General features: G+C 49.5%; 1 protein-coding gene across 2 annotated transcripts in view; it reads left to right on the top strand.

Annotated features, from left to right (window-relative positions):
• The window catches only part of LOC127586039 (retinoic acid receptor RXR-beta-A-like), a 78,385-nt gene that overhangs the window by 21,022 nt on the left and 35,185 nt on the right, over positions 1-22,178 (top strand). For both annotated transcript variants that reach the window (XM_052043813.1, XM_052043812.1), the window contains exons 2-5: positions 1,220-1,446; positions 12,565-12,721; positions 18,080-18,259; positions 21,582-21,745. In XM_052043813.1, coding sequence (XP_051899773.1) covers positions 1,220-1,446; positions 12,565-12,721; positions 18,080-18,259; positions 21,582-21,745 — 728 coding nt within the window. The remainder of the gene's footprint in view (positions 1-1,219; positions 1,447-12,564; positions 12,722-18,079; positions 18,260-21,581; positions 21,746-22,178) is intronic.

Raw genomic sequence — 22,178 nt, 5'->3', positions numbered from 1 at the left:
CAAAAATTTAAGGCACAGGGGTCCCAAAACTGGATTGAATATTGGCTTGGTGATAGGTGGCAGCTGGCAGTGGATGGGTGATGTTTGGACTGGAGGTCTGTAACCAGCGGTGTGCCACAGGGATCAGCACTGAGACCCTTGTTATTTGTGATAGATACATATAAATGACTTGGATGACAATGTAGGTGCTCTGATTAGTAAGTTTGCAGACGACATGAAAGTTGGTGGAGCTGCAGATAGTGAAGAAGGTTGTGCCAGGATACAGTGGGATGTGGATCAGCTGGAAAGTTGGGCAGAGCGTCGGCAGGTGGAATTTAATCCAGATAAGTGCAAGTGAAAAGTCAACAGTGTTGTTGTGGGGCTGGAACCTCCTGATCTTCCTTCCCTGAAGGATGCTCATGAATAGGATGGCTTTCACAGTAACCTTGCTGTTTCATGGTCACCTCTCCCTCATCTCGGATCTTTCCAAGTAAATTCCCAGCTGCGGTGGCAAGATTTGAACTGTGGACCTGGATACTACTCCGATCGCCAGTTGAGGTGGTATTGGTTTATTATTGTCACTTTTACCGAGGTACAGTGAAAAGCTTATCTTACAAACCGATCGTACAGGTCAATTCACTACACAGTGCAGTTACACTGAGTTAGTACAGAGTGCATTGAGGTAGTACAGGTAAAAACAATAACAGTACAGAGTAAAGTGTCATAGCTACAGAGAAAGTGCGGTGCAATAACGTGCAAGGTCACAACAAGGTAGATCGTGACGTCATCGTCCATCTCATCGTATAAGGGAACCTTTCTATAGTCTTATCACAGTGGGGTAGAAGCTGTCCTTAAGTCTGGTGTACAAAATAACGAGGGCATAGGCAGGATAGAAAGTAGGAAACTTTTCTACAATGTGGAGGTGTCAGAAACAAGAGGGCGTAGGTTTACGGTGAAAGAGAAGAGGTTTAGAGGGGATCTGATGGGGAATTATTTCCCCCAGAGGGAGGCAGGAATCTGGAACGCACTGCCTGAGGGGGTGGTGGAGGCAGAGACTCCCACAGCATTGGGGAAGTATCTCGATGAGCACCTGAATCACCAAGGCAGAGAAGGTTATGGACCAAGTGCTGGTAAATGGGATTGGCGTAGATGGGGACTTGATGGCTGGCATGGACCTAGTGGGCAGAAGGGCCTGCTTTAACTCTACTGGACCACTGATCCCTGTTTTCATTCCCTGCAGATTCCAGGAGCCCCGACAGCTCTTCCATGAATTCTCCGCAACACCACCGGTCACTGAACAGCTCGCCGCCCCTGCATTCTTCCGTGGTCGGGTCAGGGATCTCGTCGTCTGTCAACTCGCCGGCCAGCAGCATTGGCTCCCCCTTCTCAGTCATCAGCTCCTCCATGGGCTCACCCACGCTGCCGACAACCCACTCCCTCAGCTATGGCTCGATCAGCAGCCCTCACGTGAGTGGAGGTTTATCTCATCCACGTTGGGGATTGGCTGGGACAGTTGGTCGATAGAGGCACAGAAAGGGTTGAATAAGGTGGAGAGAAGCTACAGCAACAAACAGTCTGCTGGAGGAACTCAGCGGGTCGAGCAGCATCTGCTGGGGGAGGAAAGGAATTGTCGACGTTTCCCTCCACAGACGCTGCTCGACCTGCTGAGTTCCTGCAGCAGATTGTTTGTTGCTCCAGATTGCAGCGTCTGCGCTCTCCTGTGTCTCCATGTTCTGCGAAGCCACTTGTCCTTCTGCCTACGCAGAAGCTGCAGACTGATAGAAGGGTACAACAACGAGCGTGGTAGCAGGAGAAAACTACTTAGTCCCCTGAGCCCATTCCGTCAGTGACCTGATTGCCTTTACTGAATATACCATTAATCCTAAAATCTATCTCAGATTTTAATCCAACAAATAACTCGGCAATAATTGCCATTTGCGGAAGAGATTTGGCTTTCTATTCCGCACCCCCCCCCCCCCCCCACACGTGGAAGTATTTCACTTCCGAAAGGCCTGGCTGTAATTTTTCGGATTATGCCACCTTGTCCCGTGCTCCCCGATCACTGCAGATTGTGTAGAGAAACTATCGATGTAAAGAAACCTTGGGCAAATTCCATAATCTGAAATACCTGACCTTGTATTTAAACCCTGGTGTCATTCCACTAAGTGGCTTCATCCACAGGGGAAGTCCATTCAATCCTTTGTATCAGTTCTTTCGAAGAGGTCAACCCCAGAGCACGGCAATTTTATTCATCTCCTTTGTAAGTATTTATTTGAAGAGCAAAGGGACCATCTCCTCATACCCAGTGTTGTGGCGTGGAGTTCACTGGTCGGGGCAGAGTCGGTGGGAAAGGTTAGGTGGCGGAGGAACTTGGGGGCAGATCAAGTTGGTACAATCACATCTGTTTGTTCCACGGGAGGTGAAGGTCTGGTGTTGACGGGTTGGGTGAGGAGCTGTTGTTGACCAGTTGGACAGATCATGTATCCACATTGTTTCTCTCGGTCGGTTGTGCCATCCGACCCAGGTTAGATTCCACCAGCGTTACTTCAGCTGCGGAGGTCTAAAACTGGGCGCAGTGGCTCTTGGCTTGGTCAGTCAGCCAACACTCCTCTCCCGGCATTGTGTTTGGCACAGACATGGTGGGCTGAAGGGCCTGTTCCTGTACTGTTCTGCGCTCTGTGTTTGTTCTATGATAACTGTGTTGGGCAGTGGGTTGGTCTGAAGACAAGGGTGGAGTCAGCTGTGAGCGGCACCCTGCAGTTTCCAACCCCTGTTGCCCCAACTTGGCCGTCAAGCTACCTGTTGCACCCCATGGTAATGGAGTGTAGCTGAGCCCAGCACAGTTGTTCCTGTGTAGGTCAGGGAAGTAGGGCGACACTTGTCAAAGCATCACAGGCCTTTCGCTTCAGCTGCCAACTGAACCTAAATTGATGCCAAGTCTCCTCTTAGATCAGCGGCTGGGAGGATCCTGCAGACATTTAACCTACATTACAGTCATTTTGAATGGTTGGCTGAGGGCATCAAGAGAAGTGGAATCAACACAAAGGTTGGATGCAAAGAAAGCAAGAGCTTGTGGTTATGCAGTGCCACTCGCAACCTCAGAGTCAGAGAGTCATACAGCACGGAAACAGGCCCTCTGGCTCAACTCGTCCATGCTGACCAAGGTGCCCACCTGAGCCAGTCCCATTGGCCTGTGGTTGGCCTGTATCCCTCTAAACCTTCCCTATCCATGCACTGTCCAAATATCTTTTAAACATTGTAATTTACCCGCCTCTACCACTTCCTCTAGCAGCTTGTTCCACACACCCACCACCCTCTGTGTGGTAAAAGTTGCTCCTCAGGTCCCCTTTAAATCTTGCCCCTCTCACCTTAAACCCATGCCCTCTAGTTGTAGACTCCCCGACCCTGGGAAAAGACTGACCATTCACCTTATCTGTGCCCCTCATGATTTTATAAACCTTTATAAGGTCACCCCTCAGCCTCCTACGCTCCAGGGGGATAAAAGGCCCCAATCTATCCAGTCCTGGTAACATCTACGTGAATCTTTTCAGCACCCTTTCCAGCTTAGAGACATCCTTCCTATAGCTAGGCAACCAGAACTGCACACAGTGCTCCATGTGTGGTCTCACCAACACTTGTAACATCATTTTTCAAGTTCTGTACTCAGTGCCCTGACTGAGGAAGGCCAGCGTGCTGAACACCTTCACCACCCTGTCGACCTGTGCCACCGCTTTCAGGGAACCACGTACTTCTACCCCCAGGTCTCTCAGCTCTGTTGAGTGATGCTGAAGTAGTTCACAGTCGCGTTGTGTATGCAGTCCATGCTGTAATGGGGCCGGCCTGGATGAAAGGAGGGGACCAGGATATCTTGCACTCCACCTCTAGTGGCTCGCACTTTCCGGGCAAGTGCACAATGGATGGCTCAGCTGCACAGGGAGGGAGGGAGAAAGGGATTCTGTAGTGAGGGGAGACAGCAGGCATTTCTGCATTGGATATGTGGTTCCTGGACAGGACATTGACCCATGCACCAGGGTCAATGATATCAATGAGACTGCCAAACATTTTGGGGGGCATTAAAAGCCAGAGGTTAGAGCCCACGTCAGGACTGACAACATGAGATGAGGTCCTGCAGGTGAACGTAAAAAGTTAACAGGCCTCAAAGTCTCAGGGTTACTCCTGGTGCCGTGCGGCAGTGAGAAGGGGAAGGGGCAGGTCGGTGCACGGCTGGAGATGTGATGTGGGAGTGGGGGCTTTGGCTCTTGGTGACACTGGGACTGGTTCTGGGAAAGGTGGGAGCTGTGCAGCTTTGACAAGCTCTACCTCAGTAGGATCTCATTGAAACCTACTGGAACTGAAAGGCCTGGATAGAGCGGACGTGGAGAGCGTGTTTCCATCAGTGGGAGAGTCTGGGATCCAAGGGCACAGCCTCAGAATAAAAGGGACGCCCCTTTAAAACTGAGATGAGGAGGAATTTTTTCAGCCAGAGGGCGGTGAATCTGTGGAATTCATTGCCACTGAGGGCTGTGGAGGCCAAGTCACTGGGTGTATTTAAGGCAGAGGTTGATAGGTTATTGATCAGCAAGGGGGTTAAGGGTACGGGGAGAAGGTGGGAGAATGGGATTGAGGAAAGAAAATCAGCCATGATTGAAAGGCAGAGCAGACTCGATGGGCCGAACGGCCTAATTCTGCTCCTATACCTCATGGTTGGGGCCACTACACTCACCGGTAGGTTTGCTAATGCTGTAAGGGATGATTTAATCTCGTGTAGCTGGGGAACAAGAAGCTAAGTGAAGATTTGGAAGAAAGCAGTACATTTGAAATGTGGAGAAAACAAATGTTAGTAAATAGATAAAAATGGAATGTGAAAATCATAAAAACCGCAGCCAGTGAAAATCATAAAAACCGCAGCCAGTGAAAATCATAAAAACCGCAGCCAGCGGAAATCAGAAAAACCGCAGCCAGCGGAAATCTGAAATGAAGGCAGAGAACACTCAGCAGGTCAGGCAGCATCTGAGAGGAAGGAAACAGTTAATGGATCAGACAGGGCTCGTGAGGAATATAGAGTAGCAAGGAGGGAACAGGAAGGGGCTGAGGAGAGCGAGAAGGGGACATGAAAAGGCTTTGGCGAGTAGGGTTAAGGAGAATCCCAAGGCCTTTTTCTCGTACGTGAAGAGCAGAAGGATGGCGAGAGTAAAGGTGGGTCCGATTAAAGACAAAGGTGGGAGGATGTGGAATTGGGTGAGGTTCTCAATGAATACTTCCCTTTGGTATTCACCAAGGAGACGGGTCTTTATTGATGCTGAGGACAGTGTTGGTAAGGGTAATGTTCTAGAGTATGTAGATATCAAGAGAGAGGATGTGTTGGAGTTGTTAGAAAATACTAGGACAGATAAGTCCCCGGGGCCTGACTGAATATTCCCCAGGCTGCTCCACGAGGCGAGGGAGGAGATTGCTGAACCGTTGGCTAGGATCTTTGAGTCCTTGCTGTCCACGGGGATGGTACTGGAGGGTGGCAAACGTTGTCCCCTTATTCAAAAAAGGTAGTAGGGATAATCCAGGGAATTCCAGACGAGTGAGCCTTACGTCTGTGGTGGGTAAGCTGCTAGAAAGGATTCTCAGAGATAGGATCTATGATCATTTAGAGAATCATGGACTGATTAGGGACAGCCAGCATGGATTTGTGAAGGGAAGATCTTGCCTCTCAAGTCTGATAGGGTTCTTTGAGGAGGTGACCAGGAAGATTGATGAGGGTAGTGCAGTAGATGTGGTCTACATGGATTTTAGTAAGGCGTTTGACAAGGTTCCGTATGATAGGCTTCTTCAGAAGGTCAGAGGCCAAGGGATCCAGGGAGGCTTGGCCGTGTGGATTCAGAATTGGCTTGCCTGTATAAAGCAGAGGGTTGTGGTGAAGGGAGTGCATTCGGATTGGAGGGCTGTGACTAGTGGTGTCCCACAGGGATCGGTTCTGGGACCTCTACTCTTTGTGATATTTATTAATGACTTAGATGAGGGGGTGGAAGGGTGGGTTAGCAAGTTTGCAGACGACACAAAGATCGGTGGTGGTGTGGATAGTGTGGAGGGCTGTCGAAGCTTGCAGAGGGATATTGATAGGATGCAGAGCTAGGCTGACAAGTGGCAGATGGAGTTCAATCCAGAGAAGTGTGAGGTGGTACACTTTGGAAGGACAAACTCCAAGGCAGAGTACAAGGTAAATGGCAGGATTCTGGGCATTGTAGAGGAGCAGAGGGATCTGGGGGTTCATATCCACAGATCACTGAAAGTTGCCTCACAGGTGGATGGGGTAGTTAAGAAAGCTTATTGGATGTTAGCATTCATAAGTCGAGGGATCGAGTTTAAGAGCCGCGAAGTAATGATGCAGCTTTACAAAACTCTGGTTAGACCACACGTGGAGTACTGTGTCCAGTTCTGGTCGCCTCATTATAGGAAGGATATGGAGGTGTTGGAAAGGGTGCAGAGGAGATTTACCAGGATGCTGCCTGGATTAGAGCGTATGGACTATGAGGAAAGACTAAAGGAGCTAGGGCTTTACTCATTGGACAGAAGGAGGATGAGAGGAGACATGACAGAGGTATACAAAATATTAAGAGGAATAGATAGAATGGACAGCCAGCACCTCTTTCCCAGGGCACCAATGCTCAATACAAGAGGCCATGGCTTTAAGGTAATGGGTGGGAAGTTCAAGGGAGATGTCAGAGGGAGGTTTTTCGCCCAGAGTGGTTGGTGCATGGAGTGCACTGCCTGGGGTTGTGGTGGAGGCTGATACGTTGGTCAAGTTCAGGAGATTGTTAGATAAACATATGGAGGAATTTAAGATAGAGGGTTATGTGGGAGGAAGGGGTTAGATAGTCTTAGGAGCGGTTTGAAGGTCGGCACAACGTGGTGGGCCGAAGGGTCTGTATTGTGCTGTATTGTTCTCTGGTTCCAGGTTGATGACCCTTTGTCAAAACTGGGGTTGGTTTTACATTGCAGAGGGTGGGGAGGGATAGACACGAGACTGCAGCTGCTGGAATCTGGAGTTGAAACAAGCTGCTGGAGGAACTCAGCGGGTCGAGCAGCATGTGTGGGGGGCGAATGGACAGTCAATGTTTCGGGTCGACACCCTGCACCAGGAGGAAATGTCTCTGATAGGATGTGGTTGTTGCCGTGCAGGTGAGCTGTAAATGAGGTCATCTCGCTGATGGGTTAATTGGGGCAGTTGGAGAGGAAATCTGAACAAAGGGACATCAAAGCCTGGTCAAACCCCGCTTGGAGTTCTGATTGCCTCACTACAGGAAGGATGTGGAAGCCATAGAAAGGGTGCAGAGGAGATTTACAAGGATGTTGCCTGGACTGGGAAGCATGCCTTATGAAAACAGGTTGAGGGAACTCGGCCTTTTCTCCTTGGAGCGACGGAGGATGAGGGGGGACCTTATAGAGGTGTATAAGATGATGAGAGGCATTGATTGTGTGGATAGTCAAAGGCTTTTTCCCAGGGCTGAAATGGTTGCCACAAGAGGACACAGGTTTAAGGTGCTGGGGAGTAGGTACAGAGGAGATGCCAGGGGTAAGTTTTTTTTTACTCAGAGTGGTGAGTGCAGGGAATGGGCTGCCGGCAATGGTGGTGGAGGCGGATACGATAGGGTCTTTTAAGAGAGTTTTGGATAGGTACATGGAGCTTAGAAAAGTAGAGGGCTATGGGTAAGCCCAGTAATTTCTAAGCTAGGCACAGCTTTGTGGGCTGAAGGGCCTGAATTGAGCTGTAGGTTTTCTATGTTCTAAAGCAATAAAGTGAGGGCAGGTATAGAGTGAAATCACACACAGGGGGACATCAAAGCTGTGAAGTGCAGAGCTTTAAGACCAGCACGGCAGGTCAGGCTGTGCTAATGGAGAGAAGGGAACTGAGCCATTGCCACAGAGGCGACAGCCAGAGAAGATGACTCACTTTGCCAACGTCTGCTGGTTCCCTTTGTGTATACCCTGCTTGTCACATCCACAATGAACACCAGCAAATTTATCAAACACCATTTCCCTTTCATAAAGCCACGCAGACCTCTTAATTGACATAATTTTCTAAATATGCCGCTATTACATCCTTCATAATGGATTTCCCAATGACAGATGTTAGGCCAACTGAACGATAGTTTCCTGCCTTTCCTGTGGTTTTCCAGTCCTCTGGGACGTCTCCAGGATCCAGGGGAACTTAGTAGACTGCGTCCAATGCATCTGTGACCTCTGCAGCCACTTCCTTTCAAGCCCTTAGATGCAGGTCATTGGGCCGAGGGAACTTGTTGCCCTTTTGCCCCTTTGAGTTGCCTTGTGGTTTGTTTTACGGTGATGGAATTTGTTTTAAATTCCACCATTCCTATAGCCATGTGATTATCTGTTATCATTGGGACGTTTTTAGAATTTCTGCCCTTCTCTATTTCCTATTATTAACACAGTCCCATCCTCTAAGGGACCGACATTTGCTGTAGCTGTCCCCTTTCTGTTTGTGTTCCTTTAGAAGCTCGTAATCTCTGTTTACCTTGGATCAGCCATGATCTGAGTGAACGGCAGAGCAAGTCGAGGCGAATTCTCCTGTTCCTGCTCCTGTTTCTTCTGCTTTCAGGCAAGGCTGAGGTGGACAATTTCATGGTTAGTAGTGAACGAAGGGATGTAGGAGCAGTGGTGCTGCTCTAACAGGTCAGCTAAGTCCCTAATGACGAAATAGGGCTGTGATACCTTCTTATTCCTTGGGGCATAGAACAGAACAGCACAGGAACAGGCCCTTCGGCCCTCCATGTCTGTGCTGACCATGACTCCAGATGAAACTAAACCTATCTGCCTGCACATGATCCCTATCTACCCATCCCCGGCATGTTCACGTGCCTGTCTAAATGCCTCTTAAGGGCCACTATCCAATACAACATAATACAGCTCCCAATCGAACGTTTCTCTGTTTAAAGTTGAGGCTTGGTCTCCATACGCTGTAATCAGGCGCTGAGCTGTTTTCTTTGAAGGAACATTAAAACATAGGTGGTGACTGATAGCTGAGATAAAAATAACTTGTGGTGTATGGAACAGGCCCTCCGGGTACTTCCTGAAGATATGCATGGGCCTCGTCAACAGTTCTTCCTTCCACTGAGTGCCTATTTACCTGCTGGTTTACTTCTTTGCTCTCTGTGGGGTTTGCTTTGTCCAGAACGATGGAACTCCTTGTCATGTGGTTGCTACGTCAAGTTTCAGAGGTGCCCTTTTAGAACACTACAGCACAGTACAGGCCCTTCGGCCCACAATGTTGTGCCGACATTTTATCCTGCTCTAAGATCTATCTAACCCTTCCCTCCCACATAGCCCTCCATTTCTCTATCATTCATGTGTCTGTCTAAGAGTCTCTTAAATATCCCTAATGTATCTGCCCCCACAACTTCTGCAGGCAATGCGTTCCATGCACCCACCACTCCCTGTGTAAAAAAAAACTTACCCCTGACATCCCCCTTATACCTTCCTCCAATCACCTTAAAATTATGTCCCATCGTGTTAGCCATTGTTGCCCTGGGGAAAAAGTCTCTGACTGTCCACTCGATCTATGCCTCTTATCATCTTGTACATCTCTATCAAGTCACCCTCTCATCCTCCCTCTCTCGAAAGAGAAAAGCCCTAGCTTGCTTAACCTATCCTCATAAGACATGCTGTCCAATCCAGGCAGCATCCTGGTAAATCTCCTCTGCGCCCTCTCTAAAGCTTCCACATCCTTCCTATAATGAGGTGACCAGAACTGAACACAATACTCCAAGTGGGGTATGACCAGAGTTCTATAGAGCTGCAACATCAACTTGCGACTCTTGAACTCAGTACCCCGACTAATAAAGGCCAACACTCTATACGCCTTCTTAACAACCCTATCGACCTGTGTGGCAACCTTGAGGGATCTATGGACTTTGACCCCAAGATCCCTCTGTTCCTCCAAACTGCTAAGAATCTTTTGGTCACGTTCCTGCAGAGAAACCGGTGGGTTATCCCACTTCAGAGAGTTGAGGCCAGCACTCCCAGCCATGCGTTCAAAAGGTGACGCAACATCACAGATGTTGATCTTAAGCTGAGGTGTTAAACTGAGCCTTTCTCTGTCTGTTGTCTCAAGTGGCTGTAGAAACACCCAAGATCTGAGGAAAGGAAGGGGAGTTCTCCCCAGTGTCCTGGACCAATGTTTCCCCCTCCACCAGCATCACTAATGCAGAGTATCCGATCAGTGTCATATATTATAATTGATGTATAGGGGCAAAGAGGTGAAGAGACCATGTAAAGCTGTCAATGGGAGCTTGCTGGATGCAGATAGGTTCCTGCATTAAAGCAGTGACGATGGTTCAGAACAACCAACTTGGTTTTAAGGCACTTTTGCGTGTCCTGAGTTTGTGTAATGCAACTAATAATTCATGGAGACATGAGAGACTGCAGATGCTGCAATCTGGAGCAACACACAAAGAAGCTGGAGCATCTCAGCGGCTCAGGTAGCATCTGCAGAGGAAAATAGACAGTCGTCATTTTGGGTCGAGACCCTTCATCTGGACTGAAGGACAGAGGGGAGATGGCCGGTGTAAAGAGGTGGAGGGGAAGGGGTGGAGCAAGAGCTGGCAAGTAGTAGGGGTGATGGACAGATGGAGGAGGGAAGAGTGGAAATACCGACAGAGGCTGGGAGGTGATAGGTGGAGGTGACAGAGAGAGAGAGTGAGAAAAGGGGCAGGGGGCAGAAGGCTAATAATTCATGGTGGGTCTTTATCAAGCCATTGCTCGTGAGGGGATGAAAGATGTTTTATAAATTCTGATTTGTTCGGCCACAGATTAGAGTGAGGTGAAGAATCCCTTTATTTGTTTGTGGGATGTTGGTCGGTGCGCTGAGAGAGCTCTAAACTCTTACTGACCTTTACTATTGATTTCAACAGATGCAAAGAGCTGGGGAGCTTTGCAGCTCATTTTGCAATTTGGCAGCTGTGATAAACAAGCATCTTTTGCAGAATATGATTTTTCCGAAAACTAATGCCTAAAGCTTAGCATTGATTTATACAGTATATGTAAAAATTATGAAAAGAATCAAATTCTATCATAGGACAATGTTGGACTTGGTGCTGGTGAACTGTGGGTGCTGAATATACCATTTGATTATCATAACCATTGCAGATGCACGGTGTCTTAAGGCAATCTGTAGAAATGGAGATTGCTTCTTATGCGGGTAACTTGGCCCAAGGCCAGTCTCAGGAATGATTCACAAGTAAAGCAGCACATTAAGGAATGAAGGATCTCTCCTATAATGTAGACAAGTGAGCAGAAATTTAATGAGTTTATTATTCACCATTGTGTTTGAAAAGTCACGCCACAAGAAGCTGCACTGCCTCTTTGTAAACGCGGGAACCTTGCGAGACAGGTTGCTGTTTCAGAGAAACAATCTGTCCGCTGGAGGATCTCAGCAGGTCGAGCAGCATCTGTAAGGGGAAAGGAATTGTCGACGTTTTGGGTTGAGACACTGCATCACGACTGAGAGGGGAGGGGTGAGACGGGGTCTGGTAGGTGATTGGTGGACCGAGGAGGGGTGAAGAACGACGGGCAGATGTAGATGGTGGGGGGGAGGGTGGGGTGGGGTGGCGAGGGTTAAGTTGGGAGACACAGGCAGGTGGGTGATAGGTGGAGGCAGACGACAAAGATCAGATCTTTATTAGTCACATGTACATCGAAGCACACAGTGTTCTGGGGGCAGCCCGCAAGTGTCGCCACGCTTCCGGCGCCAACATAGCACGCCCGCAACTTCCTAACCCGTACGTCTTTGGAATGTGGGAGGAAACCGGAGCACCCGGAGGAAACCCACACAGACATGGGGAGAACGTACAAACTCCTTACAGACAGCGGCGGGAATTGAACCCGGGTCACTGGTGCTGTAATAACGTCATGCTAACCGCTACACTACCGTGAGGGGAAGAAAGAGAGATGGAACCGTGTGGGGAGGGGAGGGTGAGTGTGGAGGCAGTTGTTGGAGGAAGATAAGCAGGAACACACAGGGCGACCGGTGAATCTGATTCGTGACGGAGGAGAGAATGGGAACCATTAGGGGAGAGGCGTATGGCAGGTTGGCCCAGAGCCCCTTGGGGGTGGGGGAGACTGTGGGTGAAATGTGTGGATATTATGTGGATGGAACTAGGAGTGGGGTAAAATGGGTGATGGGGAGCTGGAGGGGAGTATGGGAAGACCAGGGGTGAATCCGGAGTGGTGGGGGGGGGGGGGGGTGGAGAACACACTGGAGGTGAGGGTTATCTAAAACTGGAGGAATCGGTGTTTGTACCATTGGGGTGTCGACCACCCAGTCGGGGTACGAGGTATTGTTCCTCTAGTTCAGGTTGAGCCTCACCCTGGCAGTGGAGAAGGTTGAGGATGGACAGGTCAGTGTGGGGATGGGAAGGGGAGTTGTCGAGGTACTTGCAGTGCTGGGCCACACCACCTCCTGGGGAAGTTTCCAGAATGCTGCCTCCGGCCGAACTCCCACCTGCCTCAGAACAAAACGCCCAAGCTTGGGTGGAGTTTTGCTCCGTAACTATTGCAGTTTTTCTTGTTGGTTTTCAGATCAACTCCACGGTGAACATGTCAGGGATACATGCCGTCAGCAGCTCCGACGACATCCAGTTGTCACTGGGGGCAAACCCGGCTCTCTCCTACCCAGCCGGCTCCACCACCTCATCCCTGAGGCGCGTCTGTTCCATTTGTGGAGACAGGTCTTCAGGTAAAATGTGCCCAGGATTTTCTATTGTTAAACGCAAATCGATGGATACAGAGATATCTGGTACTGATCGTTGTGCCAAATCTGCAAGGTGGCTTTGTGTTTCTGGTCTGCACTGAATGAACTGCTCTGAGTGAGTGTGACTGAAATTTGCCCTTGTACTCCTGAGTTGAGTAGTCAGTCTGGGTTTGAGTTTCTTCAGGCTTCCAAGGAGGTGCCTGTGGCCCGTGTATCATTGGACGTATCATTGGTTCTCAGGAATGATGCAACCCGCCAGTCTTAGAATGTAGAATGGTACAGAACAGGAGCAGGCCCTTCAGCCCATGATGTTGTGCTGAACTAATTAAGCTAATAACTCCTAATTAAACTAACTCCTTCTGCCTACACATGGTCCGTATCCCTCCATTCTCTGGCTATCTAAGAACATCATGTCTGCCTCCACCACCACCCCTGGCAGCACATTCCAGGCACCCACCACTCTCTGTAAATAAAAAACACTTGCCCTGCGCATCTCCTTTGAACTTAGCCCCTCTCACCTTAAATGCACACCCTCTGGTATTAGACATTTCATCCCTGAGAAAAAGATACGGCCGTCTACTCTACCTATGCCTCTCTCTTCTCTGAGCTACTTGAATGGGATACCAATATGCTGGGACCTTCAAATGAAGGCAAGAGCATTGCAAAGAAAAGCTAGACCATGGTTGAAATGAACCTATTGTGTTGTCCCATGATTTAACATTGCAGATAGGAGCAAGGGTAGGCCATACGGTCTTTGAACCTGCTCTGTATTCAGAATGATCATGAATGATTATCTTTCTCATATTCACACTCTCTCTCTCTCTCTCCCTCCCTCCCTCCCCAAATTCCATGGTGCCTTTTGTGTCTAGAAATCTAAATATCTCCTCCTTTATATTCAGTGACTTGGCCTCAGCAGCCCTCAGTGGTAGTGAAACCCACAAGTCCAACAACTTCTGAGTGAAGAAATTCCTCCCCATTTCAGTCCTAAACCTCTTGCCCTGTAACCTGAGAGTGTGACCCTCTCAGTCTAGACACCCTCAGTCAGGGGAAACATCCTCCCCACATCCTGTCTATCGAACCCGTCAGCATTTTGTAAGTTTCAATTAGATTCCCTTTTATTCTTCTGAACCTTGGTGAATGTAAACTCAGTTGACCTAATCTCTCCTCGTACGGCAGGAGAATCAACCTGGACAACCTGTTGCAAGTGTATCCTTGGATAAGGAGATCAAAACTGCATATAATACTCCGAGTGTGTGGTTTCTGTAGCAGGACAATGCCTCTGTCTCAACCTCTCTTGCTGTGAAGGCCAACATACCACTTGCACTTCTGCGTGTTTGCTTTCAGTGACTGGTGTACAAAGACACCTAAATCTCTTTCCACATCAATTTTTCCGAATTCATTACCATTGGAATAACACACTGTCCTTTCTGTTGTATGAATGCTTGGGTTGTAATAAATGAGGTGACTTGGAATCGCTGAATTAATCAGCTCGTTTTTTTATGGGTTGTGAGGGGGCAGTTACTTTAAATGTCGTATTTCAATGTGCAGTGTGTTCAAGGTCATCAAAAAAGACACAGTGATGTTTAAAGTGGGAGTGGGCTAGTTTTCTCAGCGAAGCTCCCGGACCCGTGGCATTATCATTTGCTTACGGTAGAGTGGGCTGTCGTACAGAGACATGAATTTGATTCTGGCGACAGCAGCTGGAGAATTTAAACTGGAGTAGTTCAATGCAAATTGGAGTAATTAATTGAAGTGGGAGTCTTTTAAAATAGGGAGAGTTCAAGGCCAATTTGTTCCGGTATGGGTGAACATAGGAAACCTACAGCACAATTCAGGCCCTTCGGCCCGCAAAGCTGTGCCGACCATGTCCCTACCTTAGAAATTACTAGGCTTACCCATAGCCCTTTATTTTTCTCAGCTCCATGTACCTACCCAAAAGTCTCTTAAAAGACCCTATCGTATCCGCCTCCACCACTGTTGCCGGCAGCCCATTCCACACACTCACCACTCTCTGAGTAAAAAAACTTACCCCTGACATCTCCTCTGTACCTACTCCCCAGCACCTTAAACCTGTGTCTTCTTGTGGCAACCATTTCAGCCCTGGGGAAAAGCCTCTGACTATCCACCCGATCAATGCCTCTCATCATCTTATACACCTCTATCAGGTCCCCCCTCATCCTCCGTCGCTCCAAGGAGAAAAGGCCGAGTCCACTCAACCTGCTTTCATAAGGCATGCTCCACAATCCAGGCAGCATCCTTGTAAATCTCCTCTGCACCCTTTCTATGGCTTCCACATCCTTCCTGTAGTGAGGTGACCAGAACTGAGCACAGGGTGAAGAGCAAGCACAGCAGGTCCAGGTATATTGAGGGCTTGAGGAAAGGGGAGCATGTGGTAGGCAGAGACCACTGAAAATGGGGAGGGCCTTCAGGGGTATGGAGAGTTTGGGGGGTGCTTATAAGAGAAATTAGGAGGGCAAAGAGGGGGCCACGAGATATCACTGGCAGCTAAGGGTAAGGAACATCCCAGGACATTTTATAAGTGGGTTAAGAGCATGAGGGTAACTAGGGAAAGTGTGGAGCATGTTAGGGACCAAAGGGGCAATCTGTGTGTGGAGCCAGAGGATGAGGTTGTAAATGAATACTTTTCATCTGCGGTCACTGAGGATTATAGTTGGAGATTGCAGTTGAGATGGTGAAATTCTAGAGCACGTTAAGATGAAAAAGGAGGAGGTATTAGTCCTCTTAGTGGATGTAACGGTGGATAAATCCCCAGGGCAAGATGAGACATATCCCAGCCTGTAATGGGATGCGAGGGAGGAGGTTGCTGGGGCCCTGAAAGAGATATTTAAGTCTTCACTGGCCACAGTTGACTGAAAGACAGAAAATGTGGTACCTTTATTCAAGGAAGGCAGCAGAGACGAGCCAGGTCATTACAGGCCGGTTTGTCTAACGTTAGTGGTGTCTAACATATCCCTGCTTTTGCATATGTATTTAATCCTGTCCCCCAAACTACATTTGGAAAGGCAGGGAATGGTCAGGGAGAGTCAACATAGATTTGATAATGGGACATTTTTTTTGAAGAATTAACTATCTTGATGAGGGTAGTATAGTTGATGTAGTACACATGGACTTCAGTAAGGCCTTTGACAAAGGCCCAGGACGAATGCTGGTCCAAAAGGTTAGAGCTCATGGGATTCAAAGTGAGTTGGCGAATTGGATCCAAAACTGGTTTAGTAACAGGAGACAGGATGATGGTGAAAGGTGACCTTCTATGATTGGAAGACTGTGACCCTTGTTATGTACAGTAACAGCTGAAACGTGAATGGAGAAGTATGATTAGTAAGTTTGCAGATGACATGAAAACTCTTGGTGGTGCTGATAGTGAGGAGAGCAGTCTCAGTTGATCAGCTGGTGAGTTGGGAGGTGGAATTTAATCCTGATAAGTGTGAAATGATGCAGTTTGGGAGATCAAGTAAGGGTCTGACGTATACCATGAATGATAAGGCCCCAGGAGATAGAGGAACAGAGGGACGTTGATGTACCAGACCAAAGATCCCTGAAGGTGGCAGCACAGGTAGATAAGGTGGTGAAAAAGACATACCAGATGCTGGCCTGCATTTGCCAAGGCAGAGAATACAAGAGCTTGGAGGTCTTTGTAAACTTTATTAGTTAGGCCAGAGCTGGAGTACTGTGTGCAGTTCTGGTCACCACACTACCGGAAGGATGTGACTGCACTGGATAGGGTGCAGAGGGTGCTGCCTGGGATGGAGTGTCTCAGTTATGAGGAGAGCGAGGACAGGCTGGGTTTGTTTTCCTTGGAATGGAGGAGACTGGGGGAAATCTTAGTAGAGACGTGCACAATTATAAGAGGCAGAAATATAGAGTGGGTGGTAAGAATCTTTTTCCCCCAGCAGAGGTATCAAAGACCAGAGGGCAAAGGTTTAAGGTAAGGAGGAAGAGCTTCAGAGGGGATCTGAGGAAGAATTTTTTTCCCCAGAGGGAGGTTGGAATCTGGTACACTCTGCCTGGAGGCAGAGACTCTTACGACACTTGAGAAGTATCTGGACAAGGACTTGACAAGGACAAGGTGTAGAAGGCTACTGACCAGTGGAATTCGTAGCTGAGCACTTGATGGTTGGCATGGAAATGGTGGGCCAAAGGGCCTGTCTTATGCTGTATGGCTCCATGGTAAATCATTCTGGATTTAAAGGTGATCAATGTGCTTGGGTCTTCAAACGAAGGAATGTCCCAATTGTCATAAAAACCCATTGGCCTCCTTACCAAGTCTGGCTTTTTCAGACCCATCAATGTAATCAGCTCCTCAGCAACAGTGTCAGTCCTGGGATGACGAAGGATGGGCAAGAAATGCTGGCATTGCCAGTGACGTCCTCACCCCAATAATATGTGCGGTAGTGTGACTGGCTTCTGCCTTGGTGAAGCTGGGGCAGAAGAACTAGAGGCAGACTTGGTCAAAGGACCAGGAGGGCTGGATAATGTTCACCCGGAGAGCCAACTCACTGATTTGGACAAGGGTGGTGTCTTCGTTAGTTTGTATTAAGGCACAACGTGGGTTGCACAGATTGAACAAAGGAAGTAGGACGATAAATGTGTCTTGTAAATCTGCTTGTTGGGAAATAAGTAACGTATACGGCTCATCATACCTACGGATGTTCTGTTGGTAGGGAAATGAGGGTGCAAAGTGTGGTATCAGTGTCAGATGTGGAAGATGCACAACCATGTGCATCCTTGATTAAGATTTTGGACTGAGGTTGGCGAACACACTTTGAAATTTGTTCACAGTTAGCAAGTGTATTTATGAAAATGTCACCGGGACTTAAGGGACTGAGTTCTTGGGAGAGGTTGATCAGGCTAGGACTTTATTCCTTAGAACATAGGTGACTGAGGGGTGATCTTATAGAGGTGTATAAAACCACGAGGGGCATAGATAGGGTGAATGCACCGTCTTTTTTCCCAGGGTTGGGAATCAAGAACTAGAGGGCACAGGTTTAAGGTGAGAGGCGAGAGATTTAAAAGGAGCCTGAGCGGCAACCTTTTCACCCAGAGAGTGGTCAGTATGTGCAATGAGCTGCCAGAGGAAGTGGTTGAGGCAGGTCCATTAACAGCAGTTAAGAGACACTTGGACAGGTACATGGATGGGCAGGGTTTAGAGGGACATGGGCCAAACACAGGGAAATGGGACTTGCATAGATGGGCATCTTGATTGGCATGGATGCATTGGGCCGAAGGGCCTGCTTCCATGCTGTATGACTCCAGATGTTCAATGGCACATCTCAAAGACCCCTCCGAGAGGCAAAGCTGATTTCTGGCTTGTGTGATGTGCAGGCAAACACTACGGGGTGTACAGCTGTGAGGGCTGCAAGGGCTTCTTCAAGCGCACGGTGCGCAAGGACCTCACCTACACCTGCCGCGACAGCAAGGACTGCACGGTGGACAAGCGCCAGCGCAACCGCTGCCAGTACTGCCGCTACCAGAAGTGTCTGGCCACGGGCATGAAGCGTGAAGGTAGGTCGTCCTCCGGCCGTCCTGTTCACCTCCCCTTCCCCACCCCCGCTCTTACCCTGGCGACTTCCCAGCCGTCTGTTCAATGCCGGTATCCCAGCTGCTTCGGTCAAGGGGTCTTCACGGACCATCCTGACCCGGTGTCCCTGTTGTCCTCACTCTGGTGGGGGAATTAGATGGGGGACCACCCTTCCTGAGCACAGACACGCCAAGGTATTACCTATCCACAACCCCTTCCCACCCCCCCACCCCACCAACACAGAACAGCACAGGAACAGGCCCTTCGGCCCACAATGTCTGTGCCAGCCATGTTGCCAAATTAAACTAATCCCACCTGCCTGCACATGGTCTGTATCCCTCCATTCCCTGCCTGTTCATGTGCCTGTCTAAATGTCTCGTAAACATTGCTGTTGAATCTGCTTCCACCTCCTCCCCGGCACTTAATCACTCCATGTGTAAAAACTTGCCACCTAAATCTCCTTTAAACTTTCCCCCACTTAATCTCAAACCAATGTTCTCTGGTATTCGACATTTCTACCCTGGGGGAAAGGACTCTGCCTGTCTACCCTCTCTGTGCCTCCTGTGAGTTGCTAAACTTCTATCAGCTCGCCCCTCAGCCTCCGACGTTCTGGAGAAAACAACCCAAGTTTGTCCAAACTTTCCTTGTGGCGAATACTCTCTAATCCTGGTGAAGCTCTTCTGCACCCTCTCCAATGCCTCCATGTCCTTCTTGTAATGCAGTGACCAGAACTGCACGCAGTCCTCCAAATGCAAAGATTTATACCACAGTTTTTTTACAGCTGAACCATGACTTGCCAACTCTTATTCTCAATATCCCAACCGATGAAGACAAGCATGCCGTCTGCCACCTTTCCCACTCTGTCTGTTTGTGTGGCCACTTTCAGGGAGTTATGGACTTGAACCCCAAGATCCCTCTGTACATCAATGCTCCTTGGGGTCCTACCATTTACTATGTACTCCTCCCTCAGCAAAAGCATCTTGTGGAGTTTTGTTGGGGACTTGACCTGGTATGGATCAGGGGGTGACTGAGTTGGGGGTCCTCTCAGGTAGGATGGGGTGGGAGATCACATGAAAGCAGCACCTGCATTTATACAGCACTTATCACCGGGCCATTTCCAGGACATTTCACTGTTGCTGAAGAACTTTTTTGCGATTTAGTTGGTGTTGCAAAGTAGAGGCCATTCCCCGGTAATGAACAGGTTCCACTTTTAGTCAAATTTGTCCGTAAGTCAGAACGTACACAAAAATCGCTCATTATGGTAACCACACCCCCCATAGTATCGTAATGAATGGCATCAAAAGCACATAAGACTGATTTAAAAAAAAGCAATTACTGTAAGTGGAGAGAGAGAGGGTAAATTAGTTCTGCTGTTCATAGGAATGAACGTATGTCGGATTTTAATGTTATAGATAATATAAAGGGAGCTCATACATATGTAGGTGTTCATAAATCAGTTACAACTCATCAAGCCCCCACAAAGCTTTTATTGGCATGATTTAGGTTGGGGGGGTGGGGGGAAGTATCGACAGGAGGACTGCACCTTTCTGTCCAAATGGGGATTTCACTGTCCATGTGAGGTGACCGACCGCAGGTTTGACATCTCATCTGAGAGACGTCACCTCTGACAGAGCAGAGCAGCCCTCTCTCGGCGCGCACGGGGAGTGTGCGCTGTGGTTACGGCAGTGACACCTGAAGCCGTGACTTCCTGACTCGTGCTTGCCCGTACAGGAGCCAGAGGCGTTGTGTCTGGTTCTCGGGTGATGGAGCCCTGACGGGGCTGGCTGGAGCAGCTGCCCCGACGGCAGCCGTGTGGAGGGGCCTCTCCTTTCCTGACCCGACAGTTCATCAATCATTACACCACAGATGGGAGCCATCGAGTCCCTGACTGCTCCTTGAGGAGCAATCTCATCAGGCCCGGTCTCCTACTCTCTCGCTCGCAGCCCCACAAATTATCTTCCCTTACGTCGATCTAATTCCCTCGTGAACCCACTGATGGATGGCCCCCACCTCTCCCACTGGCACTGCTACAACTCATAATTTCTGCCTGCATGAAGATTTTCCAAAGCCATTAACATGCATCAAGAGTTCTGGCCCAAGGTGATCCTGTAGGAATTGCCGCACTCTGTTCCTTTTCTTATGACTCATTCTAATTAGGATTTCTGTTTCAAATCAGGACGTCTTATGAAAATATTATTTTCCTACCACTCCCATGTACATGTTAACCCCCCCCGCAATCAGTTCCGTACTCACTGTTCCTGTGTGGGAGCCAACTTATCCGTGTCGGTTGCCAACTCTCAACGTCGCAACCTTCCTTCACGTACGGTTCACCCCCAGTGCCGGGTCGGATCCCGGTCTCCTTCCCTCAATTCCACCCCCCCCCCCCCCCCCCATTTCATGTGCCTTTAGGGCTCCCCATTCTGGACCCCCTGAACCTTTGGCCCATTCCCCACCCTCTCCCATCACCTCCCCCACCCCCCCACCCATAAGACCATAAGACAAAGGAGCAGAAGTCAGCCATTTGGCCTATCGAGTCTGCTCCGCCATTCTATCATTCAATCCATTCTCCCATTTAGCCCCACTCCCCCCCCCCCCCCCCCCGCCTTCTCACCATAACCTTTGATGCCCTGGCTACTCAGATACCTATCAATCTTTGCCTTAAATACACCCAATGACTTTGCCTCCACGGCCGCCCGTGGCAACGAGTTCCTCAGATTCACCACTCTCTGGCTAAAGAAATTTCTCCGCATCTCTGTTCTGAATGGGTGCCCTTCAATCCTGAAGTCGTGCCCTCTTGAACAAGACTCCCCTGCCATGGGAAACAACTTTTTCACATCTACTCTCTCCAGGCCTTTTAACGTTCGAAATGTTTCCATGAAGTCCCCCCCCAATTCTTCTGAACTCCAAAGAGTACAGCCCAAGAGCCGTCAAACGTTCCTCATATGTTAACCCTCTCGTTCCCGGGATCATTCTAGTAAATCTTCTCTGAACCCTCTCCGACGTCAGCACATCCTTTCTTAAATAAGGAGTCCAAAACTGCGCACAGTACTCCAAGTGAGGTCTTACCAATGCCTATAGAGCCTCAACATCACATCCCTGCTCTTATATTCTATTCCTCTAGAAATGAATGCCAACATTGCATTGGCCTTCTTCACCACCTGCCGCCACCTTCCCCACCCCTGGCTCACCCTGTGCTGCCCCCACCTCTCCCCGGGTGGCCCCCGCCCTCCCCAAACGTGCATGCCCTTCCCTAGCTGTTCGGCCGCGCCTCCCTGCCCGATCCCACTGCTCTGTTCCTTCCCCCAGCCGTCCAGGAGGAGAGGCAGCGGAGCCGGGAGAGGGGCGAGGAGGCGGAGTCCACCAGCGGCGCCAACGACGAGATGCCAGTGGAGAAGATCCTGGAAGCGGAGCTGGCCGTGGAGCAGAAACCCGACCTGCAGGCGGACGGGTCGGCGAGCGACGGGACTTCGGTAAGGGCGGGGTGGGGGGTGGGTGGGCTGCCGGCGAACCGTCGGCAGTGTATGCTGTGCTCCGGGATCTGGGCAGGGTGCCCGGTGTCCTTGCTGTGCCGTCGGCTGCTTAGGGCGATTCACGCCGCCCCCCCCCCCCCCCAACTATAATCCCCTCCCCGTCCCTCGGCATCTCCGCTGTCCCACCAGCCGAGTGTTTGAACCCGGTACGGAAAATCCCAAATGCCGGAAATCTGAAATAAGAACAGGAGATGCTGGAACCACTCGGCAGGTCAGGCAGCGTCCGTGGAGAGAGAAGCAGTTAATGTTCCGGGTGCGGGACCCTTCATCGGAACTGGTGGGGGAGAGAGGGAGGGAAAACCTGTTGGTTTTCAGTGGCAGAGGAGGTGTTGGCGAGCGGTCGGTCTAGACGGGAGCAGGGAATTGCGGAGGG

Source organism: Pristis pectinata, chromosome 34, assembly GCF_009764475.1.
Source record: "Pristis pectinata isolate sPriPec2 chromosome 34, sPriPec2.1.pri, whole genome shotgun sequence".
NCBI lineage: Eukaryota > Metazoa > Chordata > Chondrichthyes > Rhinopristiformes > Pristidae > Pristis > Pristis pectinata.
The sequence above is the reverse complement of the archived record's forward strand: the minus strand, read 5'-3'. Positions and strand labels throughout refer to the sequence as shown.